Source organism: Thunnus thynnus, chromosome 8 (genome assembly GCF_963924715.1).
Source record: "Thunnus thynnus chromosome 8, fThuThy2.1, whole genome shotgun sequence".
In the NCBI taxonomy this organism is placed as follows: Eukaryota; Metazoa; Chordata; class Actinopteri; order Scombriformes; family Scombridae; genus Thunnus; species Thunnus thynnus.
This window is the reverse complement of record NC_089524.1, coordinates 20354214-20370090: the sequence shown is the minus strand read 5'-3', so window position 1 is coordinate 20370090 and position 15877 is coordinate 20354214. Positions and strand designations below refer to the sequence as shown.

The following is a 15877-nucleotide window of genomic DNA, read 5'->3' as shown; positions in this document are numbered from 1 at the left end:
TGGCAAATCAAAACCTTCCTCAATTCAGTTCAGTTCAATTCAAATTTGCTTTATTGGCATGAGTGTCACAACAACAATATTGCCAAAGCATCAAGAATCAATTAAATTAAATAAATACATTTCATAAATTAAAACAGGAAAAGAGCAGCAGTAGTATCGTTAATACTTGCTGTGTGTGTGTGTGTGTGTGTGTGTGAGTATGTAAGCAAGAATTAATCATTAAAAGAACAAATAATAACAATAATAATAATAATTGTGATTAAGTTATCAAAGGGTTTTGTTTTGATGCAAATAAATAATAACAAAATACAATCATGAAGTTATTGTAAATCAATATACTCGGCAGGTGTGAGACTAAACAAGCAAACAAACAACAACAAGCACAAAGATCATTATTCATTTTCTATTTTCATCTGAGTTTCCACTGGTTGTTCTCATGAGGAGGCATGAGGAGATGAATTTTGCTGCATTCATTTCAAATTTGGGGATTTCTCTCAGTAAACGGGAGTTTCTGCATATCTGTCTTGGAATCAAATTCAGGATATATTTGGGTTATATTTGGGAAAATGTTTCTCCTTTAAAGTTTGGTACTTTGGACATGAGGTGAGAAAGTGTAGCTCTGTCTCTCCTCTGTCACACTGGGAGCAGAGTATCTCCTCCTTTGACAGCCAGCTCTGTATATGGCGATGCTTTTCTATGGATAGTCTGTATTAACTCAGTCTGTACACTGTCAAGACTTTTCTTAATTTAGGAGTTTTTGTTGTTTTCAGGTAATTTGCTAGTGTGAATTCTCTTTTTATGGGCCAGATAACAGTGTAATCTACTATGTGTTTTGGTTGTTTCTTTCCAATATGCAATATATTTTTCTTTTTGAGTGTTTATAATTTGGTTTGGTCTGATTGAGCTGATGTTGTTGTCCTGAGGCTGTCTGGGACATGTTGAGTTGTCTGCAGAAAGCCTCAGGACCAGCTGGCTGAGGGGATTCTGGCAGGTTAGGGTTTGTGATGGTATGTCTGTGGGTTATTTGGTTTTAGGTGATTGTAAAGTTTAATTGATCTTTTTTGCATTTTTAGAGTGAGGGGGTATTGGCCAAGTTCTCCTCTGCACATATTGTTTGGTGTCTTTTCCTGGACATGCAGGATGTTCTTACAGAACTTTATGTGCTAGTACAAATTGGAAAATGTTTAACCAGATTTTAATTGGAATGTAGGTTTTAATATTTCTTTTTATTGCATAGAAAACTCTCCTTTTTTTGTCTCTTAGATCTTTCACAGCCATGTTGAAGCTTCTTGTGTATGTGATGTTGAGGCCAAGGTAAATGGTAAATTAACTGCATTCAAATAGCTTCTTTCTAGTCTTCCAACCACTCAAAGCGCTTTACACTACATGTCAGCATTCACCCATTCACACACACACACATTTTTACGCTGATGGCAGAGGCTGCCATGTAAGGTGCCAACCTGCTCATCAGGATCTAATCTAATGCACATTCACATACACACTGCTGGCAAACAGGGCATTTGGGGTTCACCATCAACATGCACACTGGAGGAGCCGGGAATCGAACTGGCGTCTTCCAATTAGTGGTAATGTAAGTGTTGTAATTTAGTGGTGTCCAAATAGAAATTGTGTGTGTTAACCTGATTTCTGGATTACTTCTGAAAGAGCTTTATCTTTGTTTTTGCTGTGTTTACTGTCAGGACCCAGGTCTGACAGACAACGCTGAGTCATCTGCATACAGGAAACCCCTGATCTCCATGTCATTCAGGGTGCCGTGGAACGCTCTAATTGCTTTGCTAATTCAGTGATATATAGATTGAAGAGAATTGGACTGAGATTGCACCCTGGCCTCACTTTGTAGGGTTTCAAATTAGATAATAAAGCCAAAGGATGAAAAATTCAATTGATTTTGTCCACAACAAAATTTACACAAAAATTATTATGGGGACACATTTCAGACAGAAATAAATCAATTAAATCATTTGCTGATTTACTCTCTCTCTCTGTCGCTCTACACACACACACACACAATAATTTTATTATTATTGCCAAAATAGAGCGACCAACAACATTACCATTAAGTGATAAAAATGAGTTGTTAAATGACTAGTCTAATTATAATACCAACAGAGATATTATTACCATCCAGTTAAGTCATAAAATAAATCAGTCATAGCAGGAAAGCATGCATTTATTTACAACTGTATACACAAAAAAGGAGCTGCTGAATGAAGGCCTCAGATGGAATTTAGATGGTTACCAGTCTGTCTCCTCTGGGCAATTCAATAGTCCACGTTTTATAGTTACTAAATAACCCAAGAGAAAACTTGTTCTGATTTTAGTCCTGCAAGGACCAGTCATCCCACCATTACAAATCTGTGAAAATAAGTCTTTATAGCCAGGGAGATGTGGAGCTTCTAAAGGCAATGAAGTGTGAAGGATCCTCCTGCTACTGCGCTCTGCATTTTATACATGCTCAGTCTGTGTCCGTCTGTCCGTCTGTCTAGTGCCTGACACTCTGGCTCTTCTCCCTCTCTCTGTCCGCTGTGTCTCTGCCAACACCATTGCCCTTTCCATTGCCGTCGTCTGTCTGGGACACCACCTCAGGACTGCACACAGAAACATATTAACATGAATGACTGAGATGGGTGTATAAAGTTCAGCAAATGGTAAAATAAAAATACATTAATTTGATTGAGTATGAATATGCAAAATGAATAATCATGCTTTACCTTTTAATGTGAGTTGGTCTGTTGTCCTTGATCAGGTTATTGAGTTTGTAGTAATCCAGGAAGGTTCGAGCCACGTTCCTGCCCAGTTTCATATCTGAGGACAGCGAGTTAAAGCTTTTGTCTTTTTGTCTTTGGATGAGTCTAAGGTAACACTGCTCAAAACATTCCCAAAATTTTTGGTTCACAAACTGGCATATGGACCCCATTTGGAGGCGTAAAACCACTGCAGAAGGGGAAAAATGTGGAGTGAAACTTAAAGCTGCAGTGATCAATATTCTTATATGGTCAAATGATTAAATATGTGTAATGAAAAGAAGGGTCATTCATAGTGTCCACAGAGAATCATCATCCAAACCAGCAGTGTCTCTCAGTGCTATGGATTTTTTATTTTAGCTTCTTTCAGCTCATTGTTTTGGTTTTACTGCTCTAATCAGTAGCATTTCCAGCAGCAGCAGGCAGCTATTTTTAATGAAGAAGGTTTGATAAACCAACTGTACACTACCGCATCAGCACCAAACCACAGTCAAACAAAGTTAGCCACTAACTGGTGAACTCAGTGGAGAATTTAGTTGCTAAAGAACTAGATACTTCTTTCAGGAGTTGTTGGAGACTAAAACAGAGCTAAAAGGAGAATGAATACTGGAATTACATCTGTCAGGTGGCCAGAAACATGACTCCAAATGAATGCTAATGTGTAAATTGGCAACTCTTTGCTAACATGTTCACCATATCAACTTTATTTGTCAACACAGTTGTCTGCCTCAACATAGCCAAGAAATCAGTTAATACCGCTTAAATAGACCTTTTTCACAGCAGACATTTTGACATGTCAAACACAAGTGTAACTAATAACTTTGGTAATTGATGAATTGCATCACAATATTTGCTAGAATGGAGCCATCATTAATGTTATTAGTTCCACCTGTGCTTTCCCTGCTACGACACAATCAAAATATTTGCTGTGAAAAAGGTCTTTAAACTTATTTCATTTGTGAACAATGAGGAAACAGGAGTGCGCTGATGTTAGGCCTAGAGGGAAAATGTTTTCAGCTCACAAAGGAGGCATGACAGAAAAGGTATGGGAACCATTCATGGAGTTAAAATATTGCATAGTAAACTGAAGTCCAAAGATCTACAAAGAAAAATTATTATTGAGGAGTTAAGGCAGTCAGATTTTATAATATCTGTGATGTATATGTGCATGACACATTCAAACCACTAAATCTATACTTAGATTTTAGACATAAAACATAAGGTAAAAGTCTACAAGTCTACCCTCTGTCATCACCAACACATGAGGTACAGTAAATAACTAGAGACTAGCGCCTGGAGAAATGAGCAGTGTAAATCCTCAAGGTACAACATGCCGCATTCTGAATTAAGCAACACTAAATCAACTGCATTTCACCCACGTCAGCCAAATGCATGATGCTGGTGTGAATCACACAAAAGCAATTACTTACATACTCTGAGGCCTTATTTAAATTCAGAGGTGAGTGCACACATCACCCCCCTGCCCAACTGCCCCTCACTACATTAGGGACAATATCAATAACTTCACTGCTTTTATAAAACAGCTGAGTGTCTATGAGTGCTGTTGCTAAGCCTGTGATCATTACGCTACCAGGGCAAGTAATGATGACAATCAGGGTCAGATAATGAAGAAGTAGAGAACCACAGAATGCCAACAATGATCCCAATCACTGAGAGTGAGGATATAGTAAACTCAGATAAATAAGAACAATGTCCATAACAGAAGTAAATTTCGTCTAGTCACTGAGGCGAGTGACCTGAAAAACACCCATCAATATCAGCTGCCAATCTCATCTGTCCATCCTTATTCCATCATCCAACATCTGTACAGAACGTCCATACATATTGTACATATAGATTCCGACACAAATCCAAAATATATATCAAGGCTTTTCCTCTCTTGAGGCATTGATGCTCAGCTACGTCCATTCTTCATCAGACTGGAGCATGATGGAGCAGCACAGAGACATAATCTGTCACTTTCCCTTGTCATTACCTTGTTGATACTCAGATACGGTCTGTCATCCGCTGGACCATCTATCTGTCACATCCGTGTGATTGAAACAACTGGAATACAGACAGAGATGAAAAAACAAAAAGATGGTGATTTGGGTCACTTTTATTGTCCAATTTCTTGGAATGATCAAAGGATGACCCGCATTACATAAATCCTAGTTACTATGATGTTAAAAAGCTAAACACAAGGGTATACCTGGTAAGTTAGGCCTGTGGATATGCGAACAGGCCCCTCTGTAGCGAGTCTGTCACCTTGGCCTATGAGAGTGTTTCTGCGTATGTTCGAGAGTCTGCACAGGACTTCATTCTTCACCCGCCAGGCTGATGGCAACGCTCTCCACACGACTCCAGAGTCTATGTTTACACCCCATATGGCTGTTTGTCTGTGAGTCCTGCATCAGGCCAGACTTGCTGTGTGTGTGTGTGTGTGTGTGTGTGTGTGTGTGTGTGTGTGTGTGTGTGTGTGTGTGTGTGTGTGTGTGTGTGTGTGTGTAAGCGTAAGGGCCCCACAGTCTGTCTCATTAGACTCATAGCTGATGATAATGATTAGATGGAGATGAAACTATAGATAAACAGACTAAGGTTATGTCCTTCTGAATCTTACTTTTATGCTGCTTTTAATGCACAATGTTAGTTCTAATGTAGAATGTAGATACTAGTTTTGAAGCGCTGTTACATTGATATACAGCCACAAACATGTACTGCACATACACATGGACATAAACACACCCTCAGATATTCTGGTAAACTGCATACCAACCAACAAACACTCCACTCTCCTTGTATCCTTGACATCTTCATCTGACCTCAGGAAAGTTTTTTGGTGTTTTCCTCCGTTCTCTTTCATCAGCAGAGCTCGGTGCCAGTCCTGAGCTCTTTGGCCAGGCACGCTCAGCGACAAAAATATCTCCCGGACCCCACCGTGCGCAGATGGCCTCTCAGCTTGGCTTGTCACGACTCACCGTCCATTACAGGCGGTTTTGTGATGGACGGTCAGCTTCTGAAGGAGAACTTCATCCATGGGGCGAATGGTCGAAGACACAGAGGATGCCCTGACTGCTGTCTGGCCCGTTGCCGGGGGAAACCGTAGGGTCTGGAACGAGGCTGCTGCTGCAGCAGGAAGTGATATGTACGTGAGCCAGGAAACAGTCGGCGGGCTGTAGCTTGGATTACAGAGGTGGGTGGTAGTGGAAATATTCAGAAAAACTTCAGCTAGGCAGCCTCCTCTAATTACACCACGAACTAATACTTTGGTATGATCAACATTATTGCATCTAAAAGCATTATCATTATTATTGAGTAATCATTATCCATCTCTAGGGAGGTCATAGAGGTTTGTGTGCCAGGCCAGCCTCACACTGCACTTCAGAAGAAGCTGCAGCCTGTCAGCAGATTGCCTGCCTGTCACTGAGGTGTGTGAGGTGTATTCTTTAACATCTCGGTACACATAATGGTCTTGTTTAATCAATAGCAGGTCGTTGTCATGGCTCAAGGGCACACCAGCTTAGGCGCTGATGAGATACGGGACACGTGAGACAAAAGGGTTTGGGTCGTCATGACTTGTTTACCACAGCTGTTTACTGTCAGCACGGCATTTAGCGGCTTTTACCATTATGTCCCTCATGCCTGGTCCTGGCAGACAGACAGACAAGGTGACAATCAGACAACAAGGCCCCCAGTGGTAAAACGGACAAGACACGGGGAGAATGCTGTCCAGATCGAATGGGAGTTAACAAGGAGACAAGCAAGGGGACATTGGAGCCATCAATACAGGCCACTGACAGTTCCTGTCACTGCAGTGACACGTAGAGAACTAATTATCAATGCTAATTAAGAAGCTAGTCAACAACAGCAATACAGAAAGGGACAGTTTCGTCCCCAATAGCGATTCGCTAGACTGAAAGACCTCACGTCCTGGTGCCCAAAGGGACAAAAAGGAGCTGATTTAAATCCCTGACAGGAGGAACTGTCACTGCCAAGGACACAAGCTTTGAAAGTCGATTAATAAAATAAAACATATGTAAAAACAGCTAACAGTGTACACTAGCCGGAATACAAGACTCTTCTGATCTATGCTGCTCTGAAAACAGAATAATTTGCACTGGATTCTACAGTTTAGCACTTATTAGTTTTATTTCAAACCAGTAAAATTTTCATCTCAACTGACAATTGGTTTCAATTGTTACACATCAACTTACATTCCAACTACCTTTTAACTCTTACTCTTCATCTGATGTCAACTGGCAGTTCCACTGCATTCATCTCTCACCGTTTAACTGAAAGTTCACCTACTTTCAGTAATTACACTTCAACTGACACTTCCACCTCCATCACACTTTGATGATTTTGATTCCTCTCAGTTCTTGAACTTAAACTTCTTTCAGCACTTCCATTTTAGCTGCCATTTCAACTTTGTTTTAGTATTTTGACTATTTCAAATATTCAACAGTAAATGCTCAGTTATGTTACTTTCTAGTTAGCGTGACGTTTACAAACTTTCTCAGACTCCCAGTGAACCTCAACTTTCCATTATCACCATTTCCAAAAACCACCACAACAAAACTGGAGGTGTACATGTGTGTTTGTGCATTTTTTCGGAAGAACTCATGTGAGGACACCTGTTCATCTGAGCATTGCAACAATATTTGTGCAAGTATGTGTGTGTCTGCCTGCACGCATGCTTGCATGTGTGAGCACCTATCCATTTGTGCATGTCTGTGTGATATGATGTGTATGATGTGTGGTAGTGAAGCATATTTGCCTCCAAGCTATATCATTTGCATACTTGTCACAGCCTGTCCATTGGGTGTCAGGTTCACTGATGCATACTGTGTTCCACTGGCAGCTCTGGTATTCATGGAGTCCCACTGCTATGGTGAGGTGCACGTCTGGGTGTTGCTGTTTTGGCAGACAGACATCACACACACACAAAGAGAATGAGGAGTGTGTACTTGTGTGTGTACACACATACACCTATAGGACCAGTCAGAGCCAGTTGCACTGGCTGTCAATCCATGTTGCATCGATGCAATGTCAAGTTAGCCAACATCACACAATCCTGATGGTCACAACATCACACTTGATTAGAGGTTGATTATTGTGAGTGAGCACCTTTGATGGGGGAACCACAGTTTCAAAGGCCTCTATATGTCTCTCCACTGAAGAAAAACAGCAAAAATTGCAGGAATCAAATAACAGAGAAGCAAATACTCAACTCAATGCACGTAAAACAAGAGAAAAATCTTCCAGGGAAGAGTTACAGCCTGAATGGCTTTTAAAGTTTCTGAATAATTCTTCAAAGTCAAAGATAATAGTGTCTCTACTTAACACAAAAAAAGCACACAGACACCTATGAAAGAAGGCCCCTCACATAAAGCTGGGTACACCTGCTGTATGCACACACACACACACACACACACACGCACACACACACACGCACACACACACACGCACAGCTACTTACATGGAGACACACACACACACACATAGCACACAACCACAATAGAAAGTGTCAAGCTGAGTTTTGAACAAGGTCCCAGATTTTCTGAACCCTGATCCACTCCACTTTACAGTTTAAACTTCACAGTCTGCTCCGGAAGGTCCCTCACAAAAGGCAGGTGGACTATGAAAATAGAAAAACCTGCAGAAAAATAACTGACAGGTGGGATGTTGGTGAGGCTTGAATTTACTTTGTTATAGCAAACTTTATGTACAGTAAGTAATATGTAAGCAGATACACATATTGATAACATATAAGAGGGCATGTGCACACACTGAAGCACAATGATACACACACGCACGCACGCACGCACGCACGCACACACGCACGCACGCACACAGATGTTAAATGATTAGAGGACGAAGAGAAGACAGACACACAATAGAGGTTGTCCCTGCTGTTTCAGAGAAGAGGATTCTCAGCTTGACTAGATGATATAATGAGCTGTTATGTTCTGGGTGACAAGATGAGAGGAAAGGGCAGAATAGAGGAGAGAAGAGGAGAGAAGAGGAGAGGAGAAAAGGAGAGGAGAAGAGAGGTGAGATCAGAAAACAAACAGACACACACACACACACACATTCACACATACACTGTGTTACATTTTTTTTCTGAGCACCTTCAAACTGTGACAAAAGTCTCAGCTGTGAGAAAGGTTAAGATTTCAATTTTGGTGGCTACAAGTCACAGCAGTGGAGAAGGAGAGTCAAGAAAGATGAAAGGCTAAGGGCGGCATGTTTGGAAGGTGGTGGGAGTTAGGGGCCCAGGTTATTATTTATTTGTCATGTATTAGTTTAGAGGACTGCGTGTGTGAATGAGCGTGTGTGTGTGTGTGTGTGTGCGTCAGGTGAGAAAGGTGGGGGGGGCCGTTGAGGTGCTAAAGGTCTCTGTTGATGATTTGCACGCTCCATCGAGCTGACTGCTGGGGCGTAAAAAGCGACATGGTCGGTTCCTTCAACCTGCCTGACCCCAATCTCCACTCTACACCAGGTCCCTGTGCTGCCTGCCCACCCTGTGGAGCCCCTCCTCATAGCCAAGCACGCACACACACACACACACACACACACACACACACACACATACACACTCCTGGAAAACAAAAAAAGATCAAGCATGTCCTTTCACCAGGGTTAGGTTTTCTCCCAATCTGACCTTCAGAAGAAATGCCCTCTCTGCTCTGCTTCTCTGTTCATATCTGCCACCAACTCGAATGAAAACACTGGGTGGAATTTGTTATGTGCTGTTTGTGTAGCATAATGGCCAGACATTCTTCTCCTCAATGTAATGCTAACTATTTGTTTATAGCTGCGGCGGTTTGCTGTGTGCATGCACATACCTGCATTTCCATTTAATGCAAAGACCACAGATGTTTCTATAAGGAGCATTAAAATGATAAAAGGGTGTTGGTTAAGGTTGGTTAAGATTCTCAGTCTTTCTCTGCATCACAAACCACATTATTATATGAGTTAGTTTGAGTATTTTTGTTCTATATGTAGATCTGAACTGAACGTCTCTAACTTTGCATGAGGCTGCAAATCGGGACTAAACCACCTCTGTGGTGAGGCAGACAGTGCCAGCTCTTGGCACTAGAGGGCACTAGGGCTACATCTATATCCACCCTTCCTCTCCACCTGCAGAATATGTGTAGAGGAGCACATACATACTTTCCATATGTAGGGTTCTTATCAATCTCTCTAAATCTCTCTTTCTCCCTCTTCTCACTCGTTCTATCAGTAAGATCACACCGCCATTGGCCAGCTCTCAGGAGCACTTCAGCCCTGAGAAGGTCAGCTGAAGGAAAACTTCCTTCCATCTGGCCCCATTAAGGCACCTGTGACCTTTGGTTCCCGTGATGAATGTATGTGTGTACGCATGTGTGTGCATGTGTGCTTGATTGTAGTAGACAGGAATCATGTTTGTCCCATTGTTCTATTGTTTATCGCAATCAAAGCCTCAACTGAGTACACACGGCACTACATATGCCAACACGAGCCCCTTTCTCCTCTCTCCTTTGTAAATGAAATCAATAGATGCAGCTATCACATCCCTATTCTGTCACTGCACATCTGTCGCAACAAGAAGCAACAAAAGAGCAACATGTTTTTCTGGTGAATACACATGACCTGACACAAAAACACACACACACACACATTCAGAGATGCACACACACTCACAACCAGGAACACAGATATTACAATAATGACTCCAGTGATTATAGGATCAATTGGCTTGATTTCAGTGGTAGTTGGTGGGAGATTCTCACTGCAGGAACACAGTGTGTGTGTGTGTGTAACAAGGAGAGTGGAGAAATTACGAGACACAAAAGAACACCCTGAACCATCACACATCTGCGCGCACACACACACGAACACAGATCACATGTGTTGAAAGATACATGTCTCCTCAGTGTAGGGCACAGGAGCTGTGCTGCCAGCTGTCATGTAGCTGTAGAAAGACACCTCTAGAGTGTAGCAGTAGGACGTGTCATCAAGGAGACCCCCGAGGAAACGTCTACCGGTACCGGCCTTCACCACATCCCGGTTAAAGGATGTGTTGGACTAGAGGAATACACAGAAAAACAACAACATGTGAGACATTAAGTAGACTTGTGCTTAGAGAGATAACACTTCAGTCAGAGGATTTAGGTTGAAGTCTTTGTGTCAGCAAACATCCTCCATAAAAGAGTCTGGAGAATTTCCCTATGGAGATAATTAGCCCCCACTATGACACATAACCTTAAATACCACCATCGATCCTGACTATAGAAGCTGTTATGATTTTACTTTTCAGACTGTAGCAGTAGCTGATGAATGTTTCCCAGCTGAAACTTTCCAACGTAAGATGTTTCTCCATAAGTCCATGAAAACCTGAATGATAGATGATTTCTCAAACACAAACAAAGTAAAAAAAAAAAAAGCAAAAACACATTCAGCAAAGCATATTGCTTTTGTGTTTTTGTGTCCCAGTTTACACATCAATGTACTTTAAAAAATCTGTTCTTCTTCTACATTGTTTGGTTGTACTCTGTGGTGGAAAATGGTCTATTGTTGCCAACTTCTGTAGAATCACAAAGCAACTATCGTGTTGTAATAGAGTCAATCCCTTCATAAGTATAGTACGGTGTTATTTTAACATGAGAACACAGTTTTAAAAAAGGTCATACATGGTTAATCATATCATGCTCAATTATAACCAAAACGTTCACAGTGGCTATAATGAATACTTTAACAACAATGGATGAAATGACCATGTGTAGCACTTGTAGAAACCCACAGAGAGCTACCACCCAACTCTACAGTTCCCCTCAGCTCTATGGAGCGTTTCAGCCTCTTTCACCTGCCTTTACAGCCCGCAACCGTAGTCTTTTGGTTAATGTCATTCTCTCATAGCGTGATTTTCAGCTGCAGCAGGCAGCGAAAAGCTCTATTAAACCCACTGTATGCTACCTGTCCAGCACCAAACAGCAGTCAGACAAAGTTAGCAACTAGCTGGTGAAGACAGTGATGTACTTAACAACTAAGGATCAACTCCAAATGAATGTTAATGTTGCTCCTTATCTGCTGGATGTGTAAATAAGCAAATGTTTGCTAACACATCAATTTAAAAGGTGATATTTTAGTTTTGTTTTTACAGCTAATTCCTGCTGCCCCAGAGTGCCCAAAGTGCCCAGTGATGTGTTTAGGCAAAGGTATACAGGTCATCTGTGACGACACGGAACTATCATCTTACTATCATGCTGTTTTTGTTGAAATACATCACAGATTATATGTAGCATGGCACAACCCTTGAGCTTAAGTGTAATATTGGAAATCCAATTAAGTGTGTCTGAAGTACTTTACTATTACTGCCATTATTAATTGCATTATACACTGTAGGGTCTAGAGTCAGTCATATGAACCCTAAACTAAGCATGTATTAATTGAACGAGCTCCTGACAAACTGAATTAAAACAAACGTCATTGAATTTACAATAATATATCCATTAATATCTCCACAGAAACCATTTACATCATAAATATTTGACTCGTTTGATTTGACTTATGTGTGGCTGTCTAGTGGTGTTGCAGTGACAGGCATTAAACCATATTTCCTTGTTGAAAAATGAAGAAACAAAATAGCTGTGGTCAAGATCGGCTGACCCGTCTCATCTGTAAAAATAAATTAGTGTCCCGTGATTTGTTTCTCAGTAACTTTCAGTGGTAATTCTCTCGAGAAGCCAGGACAAATTATGAAGGGTAGCTTATTTTGAACTGATTCACTGCGTACAAAGTCATTACAAAGACTGGACGTAAATGGCCATAGCAGAAAAAAAACTCCATCCCATCTATTTTGAGTTTGAGTGTGTCAGCTGTACTACACAAATATGATGCTGTCTTGGGAAGAGTGTGGAAAAAGTTTCCATTCACTGTCACTCCACTCTGCTGCAGTGAGAGTTGCCCTGCTGAAATGCAGACTTGGCGGCCACCAGTGGGAGTTTGGCATGATTGTGTTGTGCTGCTGCTGCTGCTGCTGCACTGGGCTTTAGGTAGTGCTGAATGGGCAGAGGGACAAAAGCACAGTAAGGGAGATGACCCCTGGGCCAGCTGTCACACAAGCAATACAGAGAGAGAGGAGGAGGAGGAGAAAAAAATCTCCTGAAATAGCGTTTTACTCGTCCTTCATAACAAAGCATACTGTATAGACATTGACAATCAGTGACATTTCCATACATGTGTGGGTGAACGTCCACCTGTCTTGCTTGTCTCTGTATCCATGTTGGCACTGAGTGTCAATTGGCAATAAAGGTTATTCTTTATGATGTGTGTAAGTGGCTCTGCCATGAAATGTCACCATGACTGAGAAAACGAAGGTCAGTGGAAGTGACACAAGGCAGAGAGGAAATAGTTTGATGGATAATGTATCTGTTTGAAAAGGTGTTACCGTTATGCATGTGTGGCTGGGTGGAGGTGCATCACAGTTGGTGAATGCATGTTTCCTCCCATGTGCTCTTCTGTATCTCCCCTCTGTTCATTTCTAATACTCTCCTCTCCTGTCCCCCTTGGTTTTCTCCTTCTTGCCTTGCTTTACACAATCCTCCCTGTCCAAATAAACCCAGAATCAGCCTCCTAAGAGAGTGCTTTAGCAGAACACACACACTGAACAAACAGAATATCCCGGCCTACTTCTATAGTCCCGTGCTTCGTCATGACCTATACATGCTAGCACACACAGTTTAAATGCACATTCATATTAATGGTTACAGGAATGGAAACTTGTTACACACTATATCTCTGTTCTGTGTATCTACAGAACCTCTTCAGACCTTCTACTTCAAATATGTTATTTTACATAGTTTTTGCTAATATTCTCATTTCCCTCTTAGTTGTTAATACATATCATATTTTGGGGTGGATAGTATAAATATTCAGACATAATTTCCATTCATGTTTTCACGCCTCAAGGACTTCTGCCACCACTGCTGCTGGTTTGGCACACCAACATTTTGCAAACCTAATACTGATTTTTTGCTGTATTTCTTTACATAATTCATTTTCTTTAAATACTGTACTGTATATTCTAAAGTTGAATCATTGGACGATTGTTCTGTAACTATTCTCTATCCTATTACTAGTTACTTGCCTGAATTCTCTCAAAAAGGATTCATAAAGTTTCACCCTCTCATCTTTTATACTCTCCTCACCTTGTCTCCTCTCTTTTATAATCTTTGTGCACAGCTGGAACATGTTCCTTTCTTCTCCTGCACACCTATCCTCCCAAATAATTTAACACCTCCTCTGTGTGTGCGCGCAAGTGTTTCTATTTTTTATTTACATGAGTGTGTGTCTATGCTGGGTGCATTTTGTGTTGCTAATTAAGACATACAGACTACAGGGCTCCCATCTGTCCCCAGAGCTAAACAGAAGTCAGCAGGGCTACAGGGCCTTTCTCTGGAATAATTGCCCTGCTGACATCAGACAAACTGACTCTGTTGAGTCCTTTAAATCAAAACTGAAATCTCATATTTTTGCCTTAAGTTTCAATATTTGGCTTTTCCTTTAGTACTTCAAGCACTAAAACCTGTTACCACAATCCCTCTGGCAGGTTGGTCTTAGTCTGTCATGCCAACAAAAATACTGTAAAATTTCTGAGAACTCATGCATCTCTCTAACCCTCTTTCTCTCTCTCTCTCATCCCAGACATTTTGGATCTGGATCTTCATTCTCCAGGAAACAGTTTCACCTTTTGTCTCTCTTCTCCCCCTGTGCGAATCATGTGCTTAAGTTTTGCCTCTTGTATGTGTAGTCTCTCCTTTTTCCAGGTCTTAACTTCCATATTTTGTCTTCACCTTTCTTCATTCTGGAAAACCCAACTAAGCAGGTACTTTTTTCAATCAACACCCTACCTCAAAGTCATGCACTTATGCATGTTTACACCTGTGAGGTGCCCTGCGCAAGCAAGGTCTTCAACTATGTAACACTATGTGCCACTGCACTAAGAGTGCAGCAGTTGGCAATTAAGTGCCTCGCTGAACACCACCTAGGCAGTAGCTGCTGAGATAGGACTATTTCATGTTCTCTCTCTGAGCTAGCCCCAAAAGATTGAAGCTGCTGACGTTCTGCTCCTGAGCCCTCCTCTCTAGTGTGTGTGTGTGTGTGTGACTTACAAAGGAGAAGTCTGGTGCATTTTGGCACAGCAGTCTGGGGAAGACAGCCTGTCTCTGAACGCGCTCCTCGTCCTCAAACACATTGCCGTACATGAAGCCATTCAGCATGGTGGAGTGGGCATGGACATCAATGTAGAACTCCAAACTAACTCTCTGATGGAGGAGAGAGGAGAGTGAAAGAGAACAGAGGGACAGAGAAACAGAGACACACAGACAGAAGATAAAAAAACAGCAGGTTAGTGGGGACGATGGGATATTTTTCTGACAATGTGTGCAACCGTCCACACCAGAGTTTCTCCAGTGGGAGTAAGGGAAGGCCTCTCTAGACTCTGGGGAAGAGTGTGCTGGGGAGATGCTTTCACCCATGGGATGACTACAAAACCTCCAGACACTAGAGACTGAGGATACGCTCACTACCTGAAAGGAGCCAACCACCCACACATAACTTCAATCAGACTGTCCTTCTGAAGGGCACACCTACAGTACATAGATGGACCGGTGAGCCGAGAGAAATGTAGCGTAAAGACACACACACTCTCTCTCATGGGGATGTCACACATTCATCACACACCCCATACTTATTTATCAAGTTAATATTGACTTAATATTGAGTGTGTAATGTCTTTTCTCTTCAGTATACACTGTGTAAAATGGATTTGATAAGATCTGTTTCTCTTGCTCGACTCTTTATCTTGTGATACAAATAAAGACTTGACTTATTCTCCAACCTCTACCTATAACCCTCAATGTGATATGACTAGATACAGGACCGTCACAGACCTGTATGGCCACTTGAGTGGAGAACCAATTTCAGCCATTTAATGCAAATAAAGCTCAGTATCTGACAAATGTTAACACTAGAGACCAACTGGAGGGAAGGTCAAGTTATCAGAAAGAGGAAAAGAGATTTAACATTGTCATCAGCCGTGTGTAAGGCAACAAAAATGCTACTTGCAC

At 41.5% G+C, this 15877-nt stretch overlaps 1 protein-coding gene across 3 annotated transcripts in view; it reads right to left on the bottom strand.

Annotated features, from left to right (window-relative positions):
• Positions 1-70: 70 nt before the first annotated feature.
• The window catches only part of agbl4 (AGBL carboxypeptidase 4), a 434053-nt gene continuing 418246 nt past the window's right edge, over positions 71-15877 (bottom strand). For all 3 annotated transcript variants that reach the window (XM_067597035.1, XM_067597037.1, XM_067597038.1), the window contains 4 exons: positions 14921-15073; positions 10673-10835; positions 2733-2826; positions 71-2609 (listed from right to left, as the gene is read on the bottom strand). In XM_067597035.1, coding sequence (XP_067453136.1) covers positions 2504-2609; positions 2733-2826; positions 10673-10835; positions 14921-15073 — 516 coding nt within the window. In that variant the 3' untranslated portion in view covers positions 71-2503. The remainder of the gene's footprint in view (positions 2610-2732; positions 2827-10672; positions 10836-14920; positions 15074-15877) is intronic.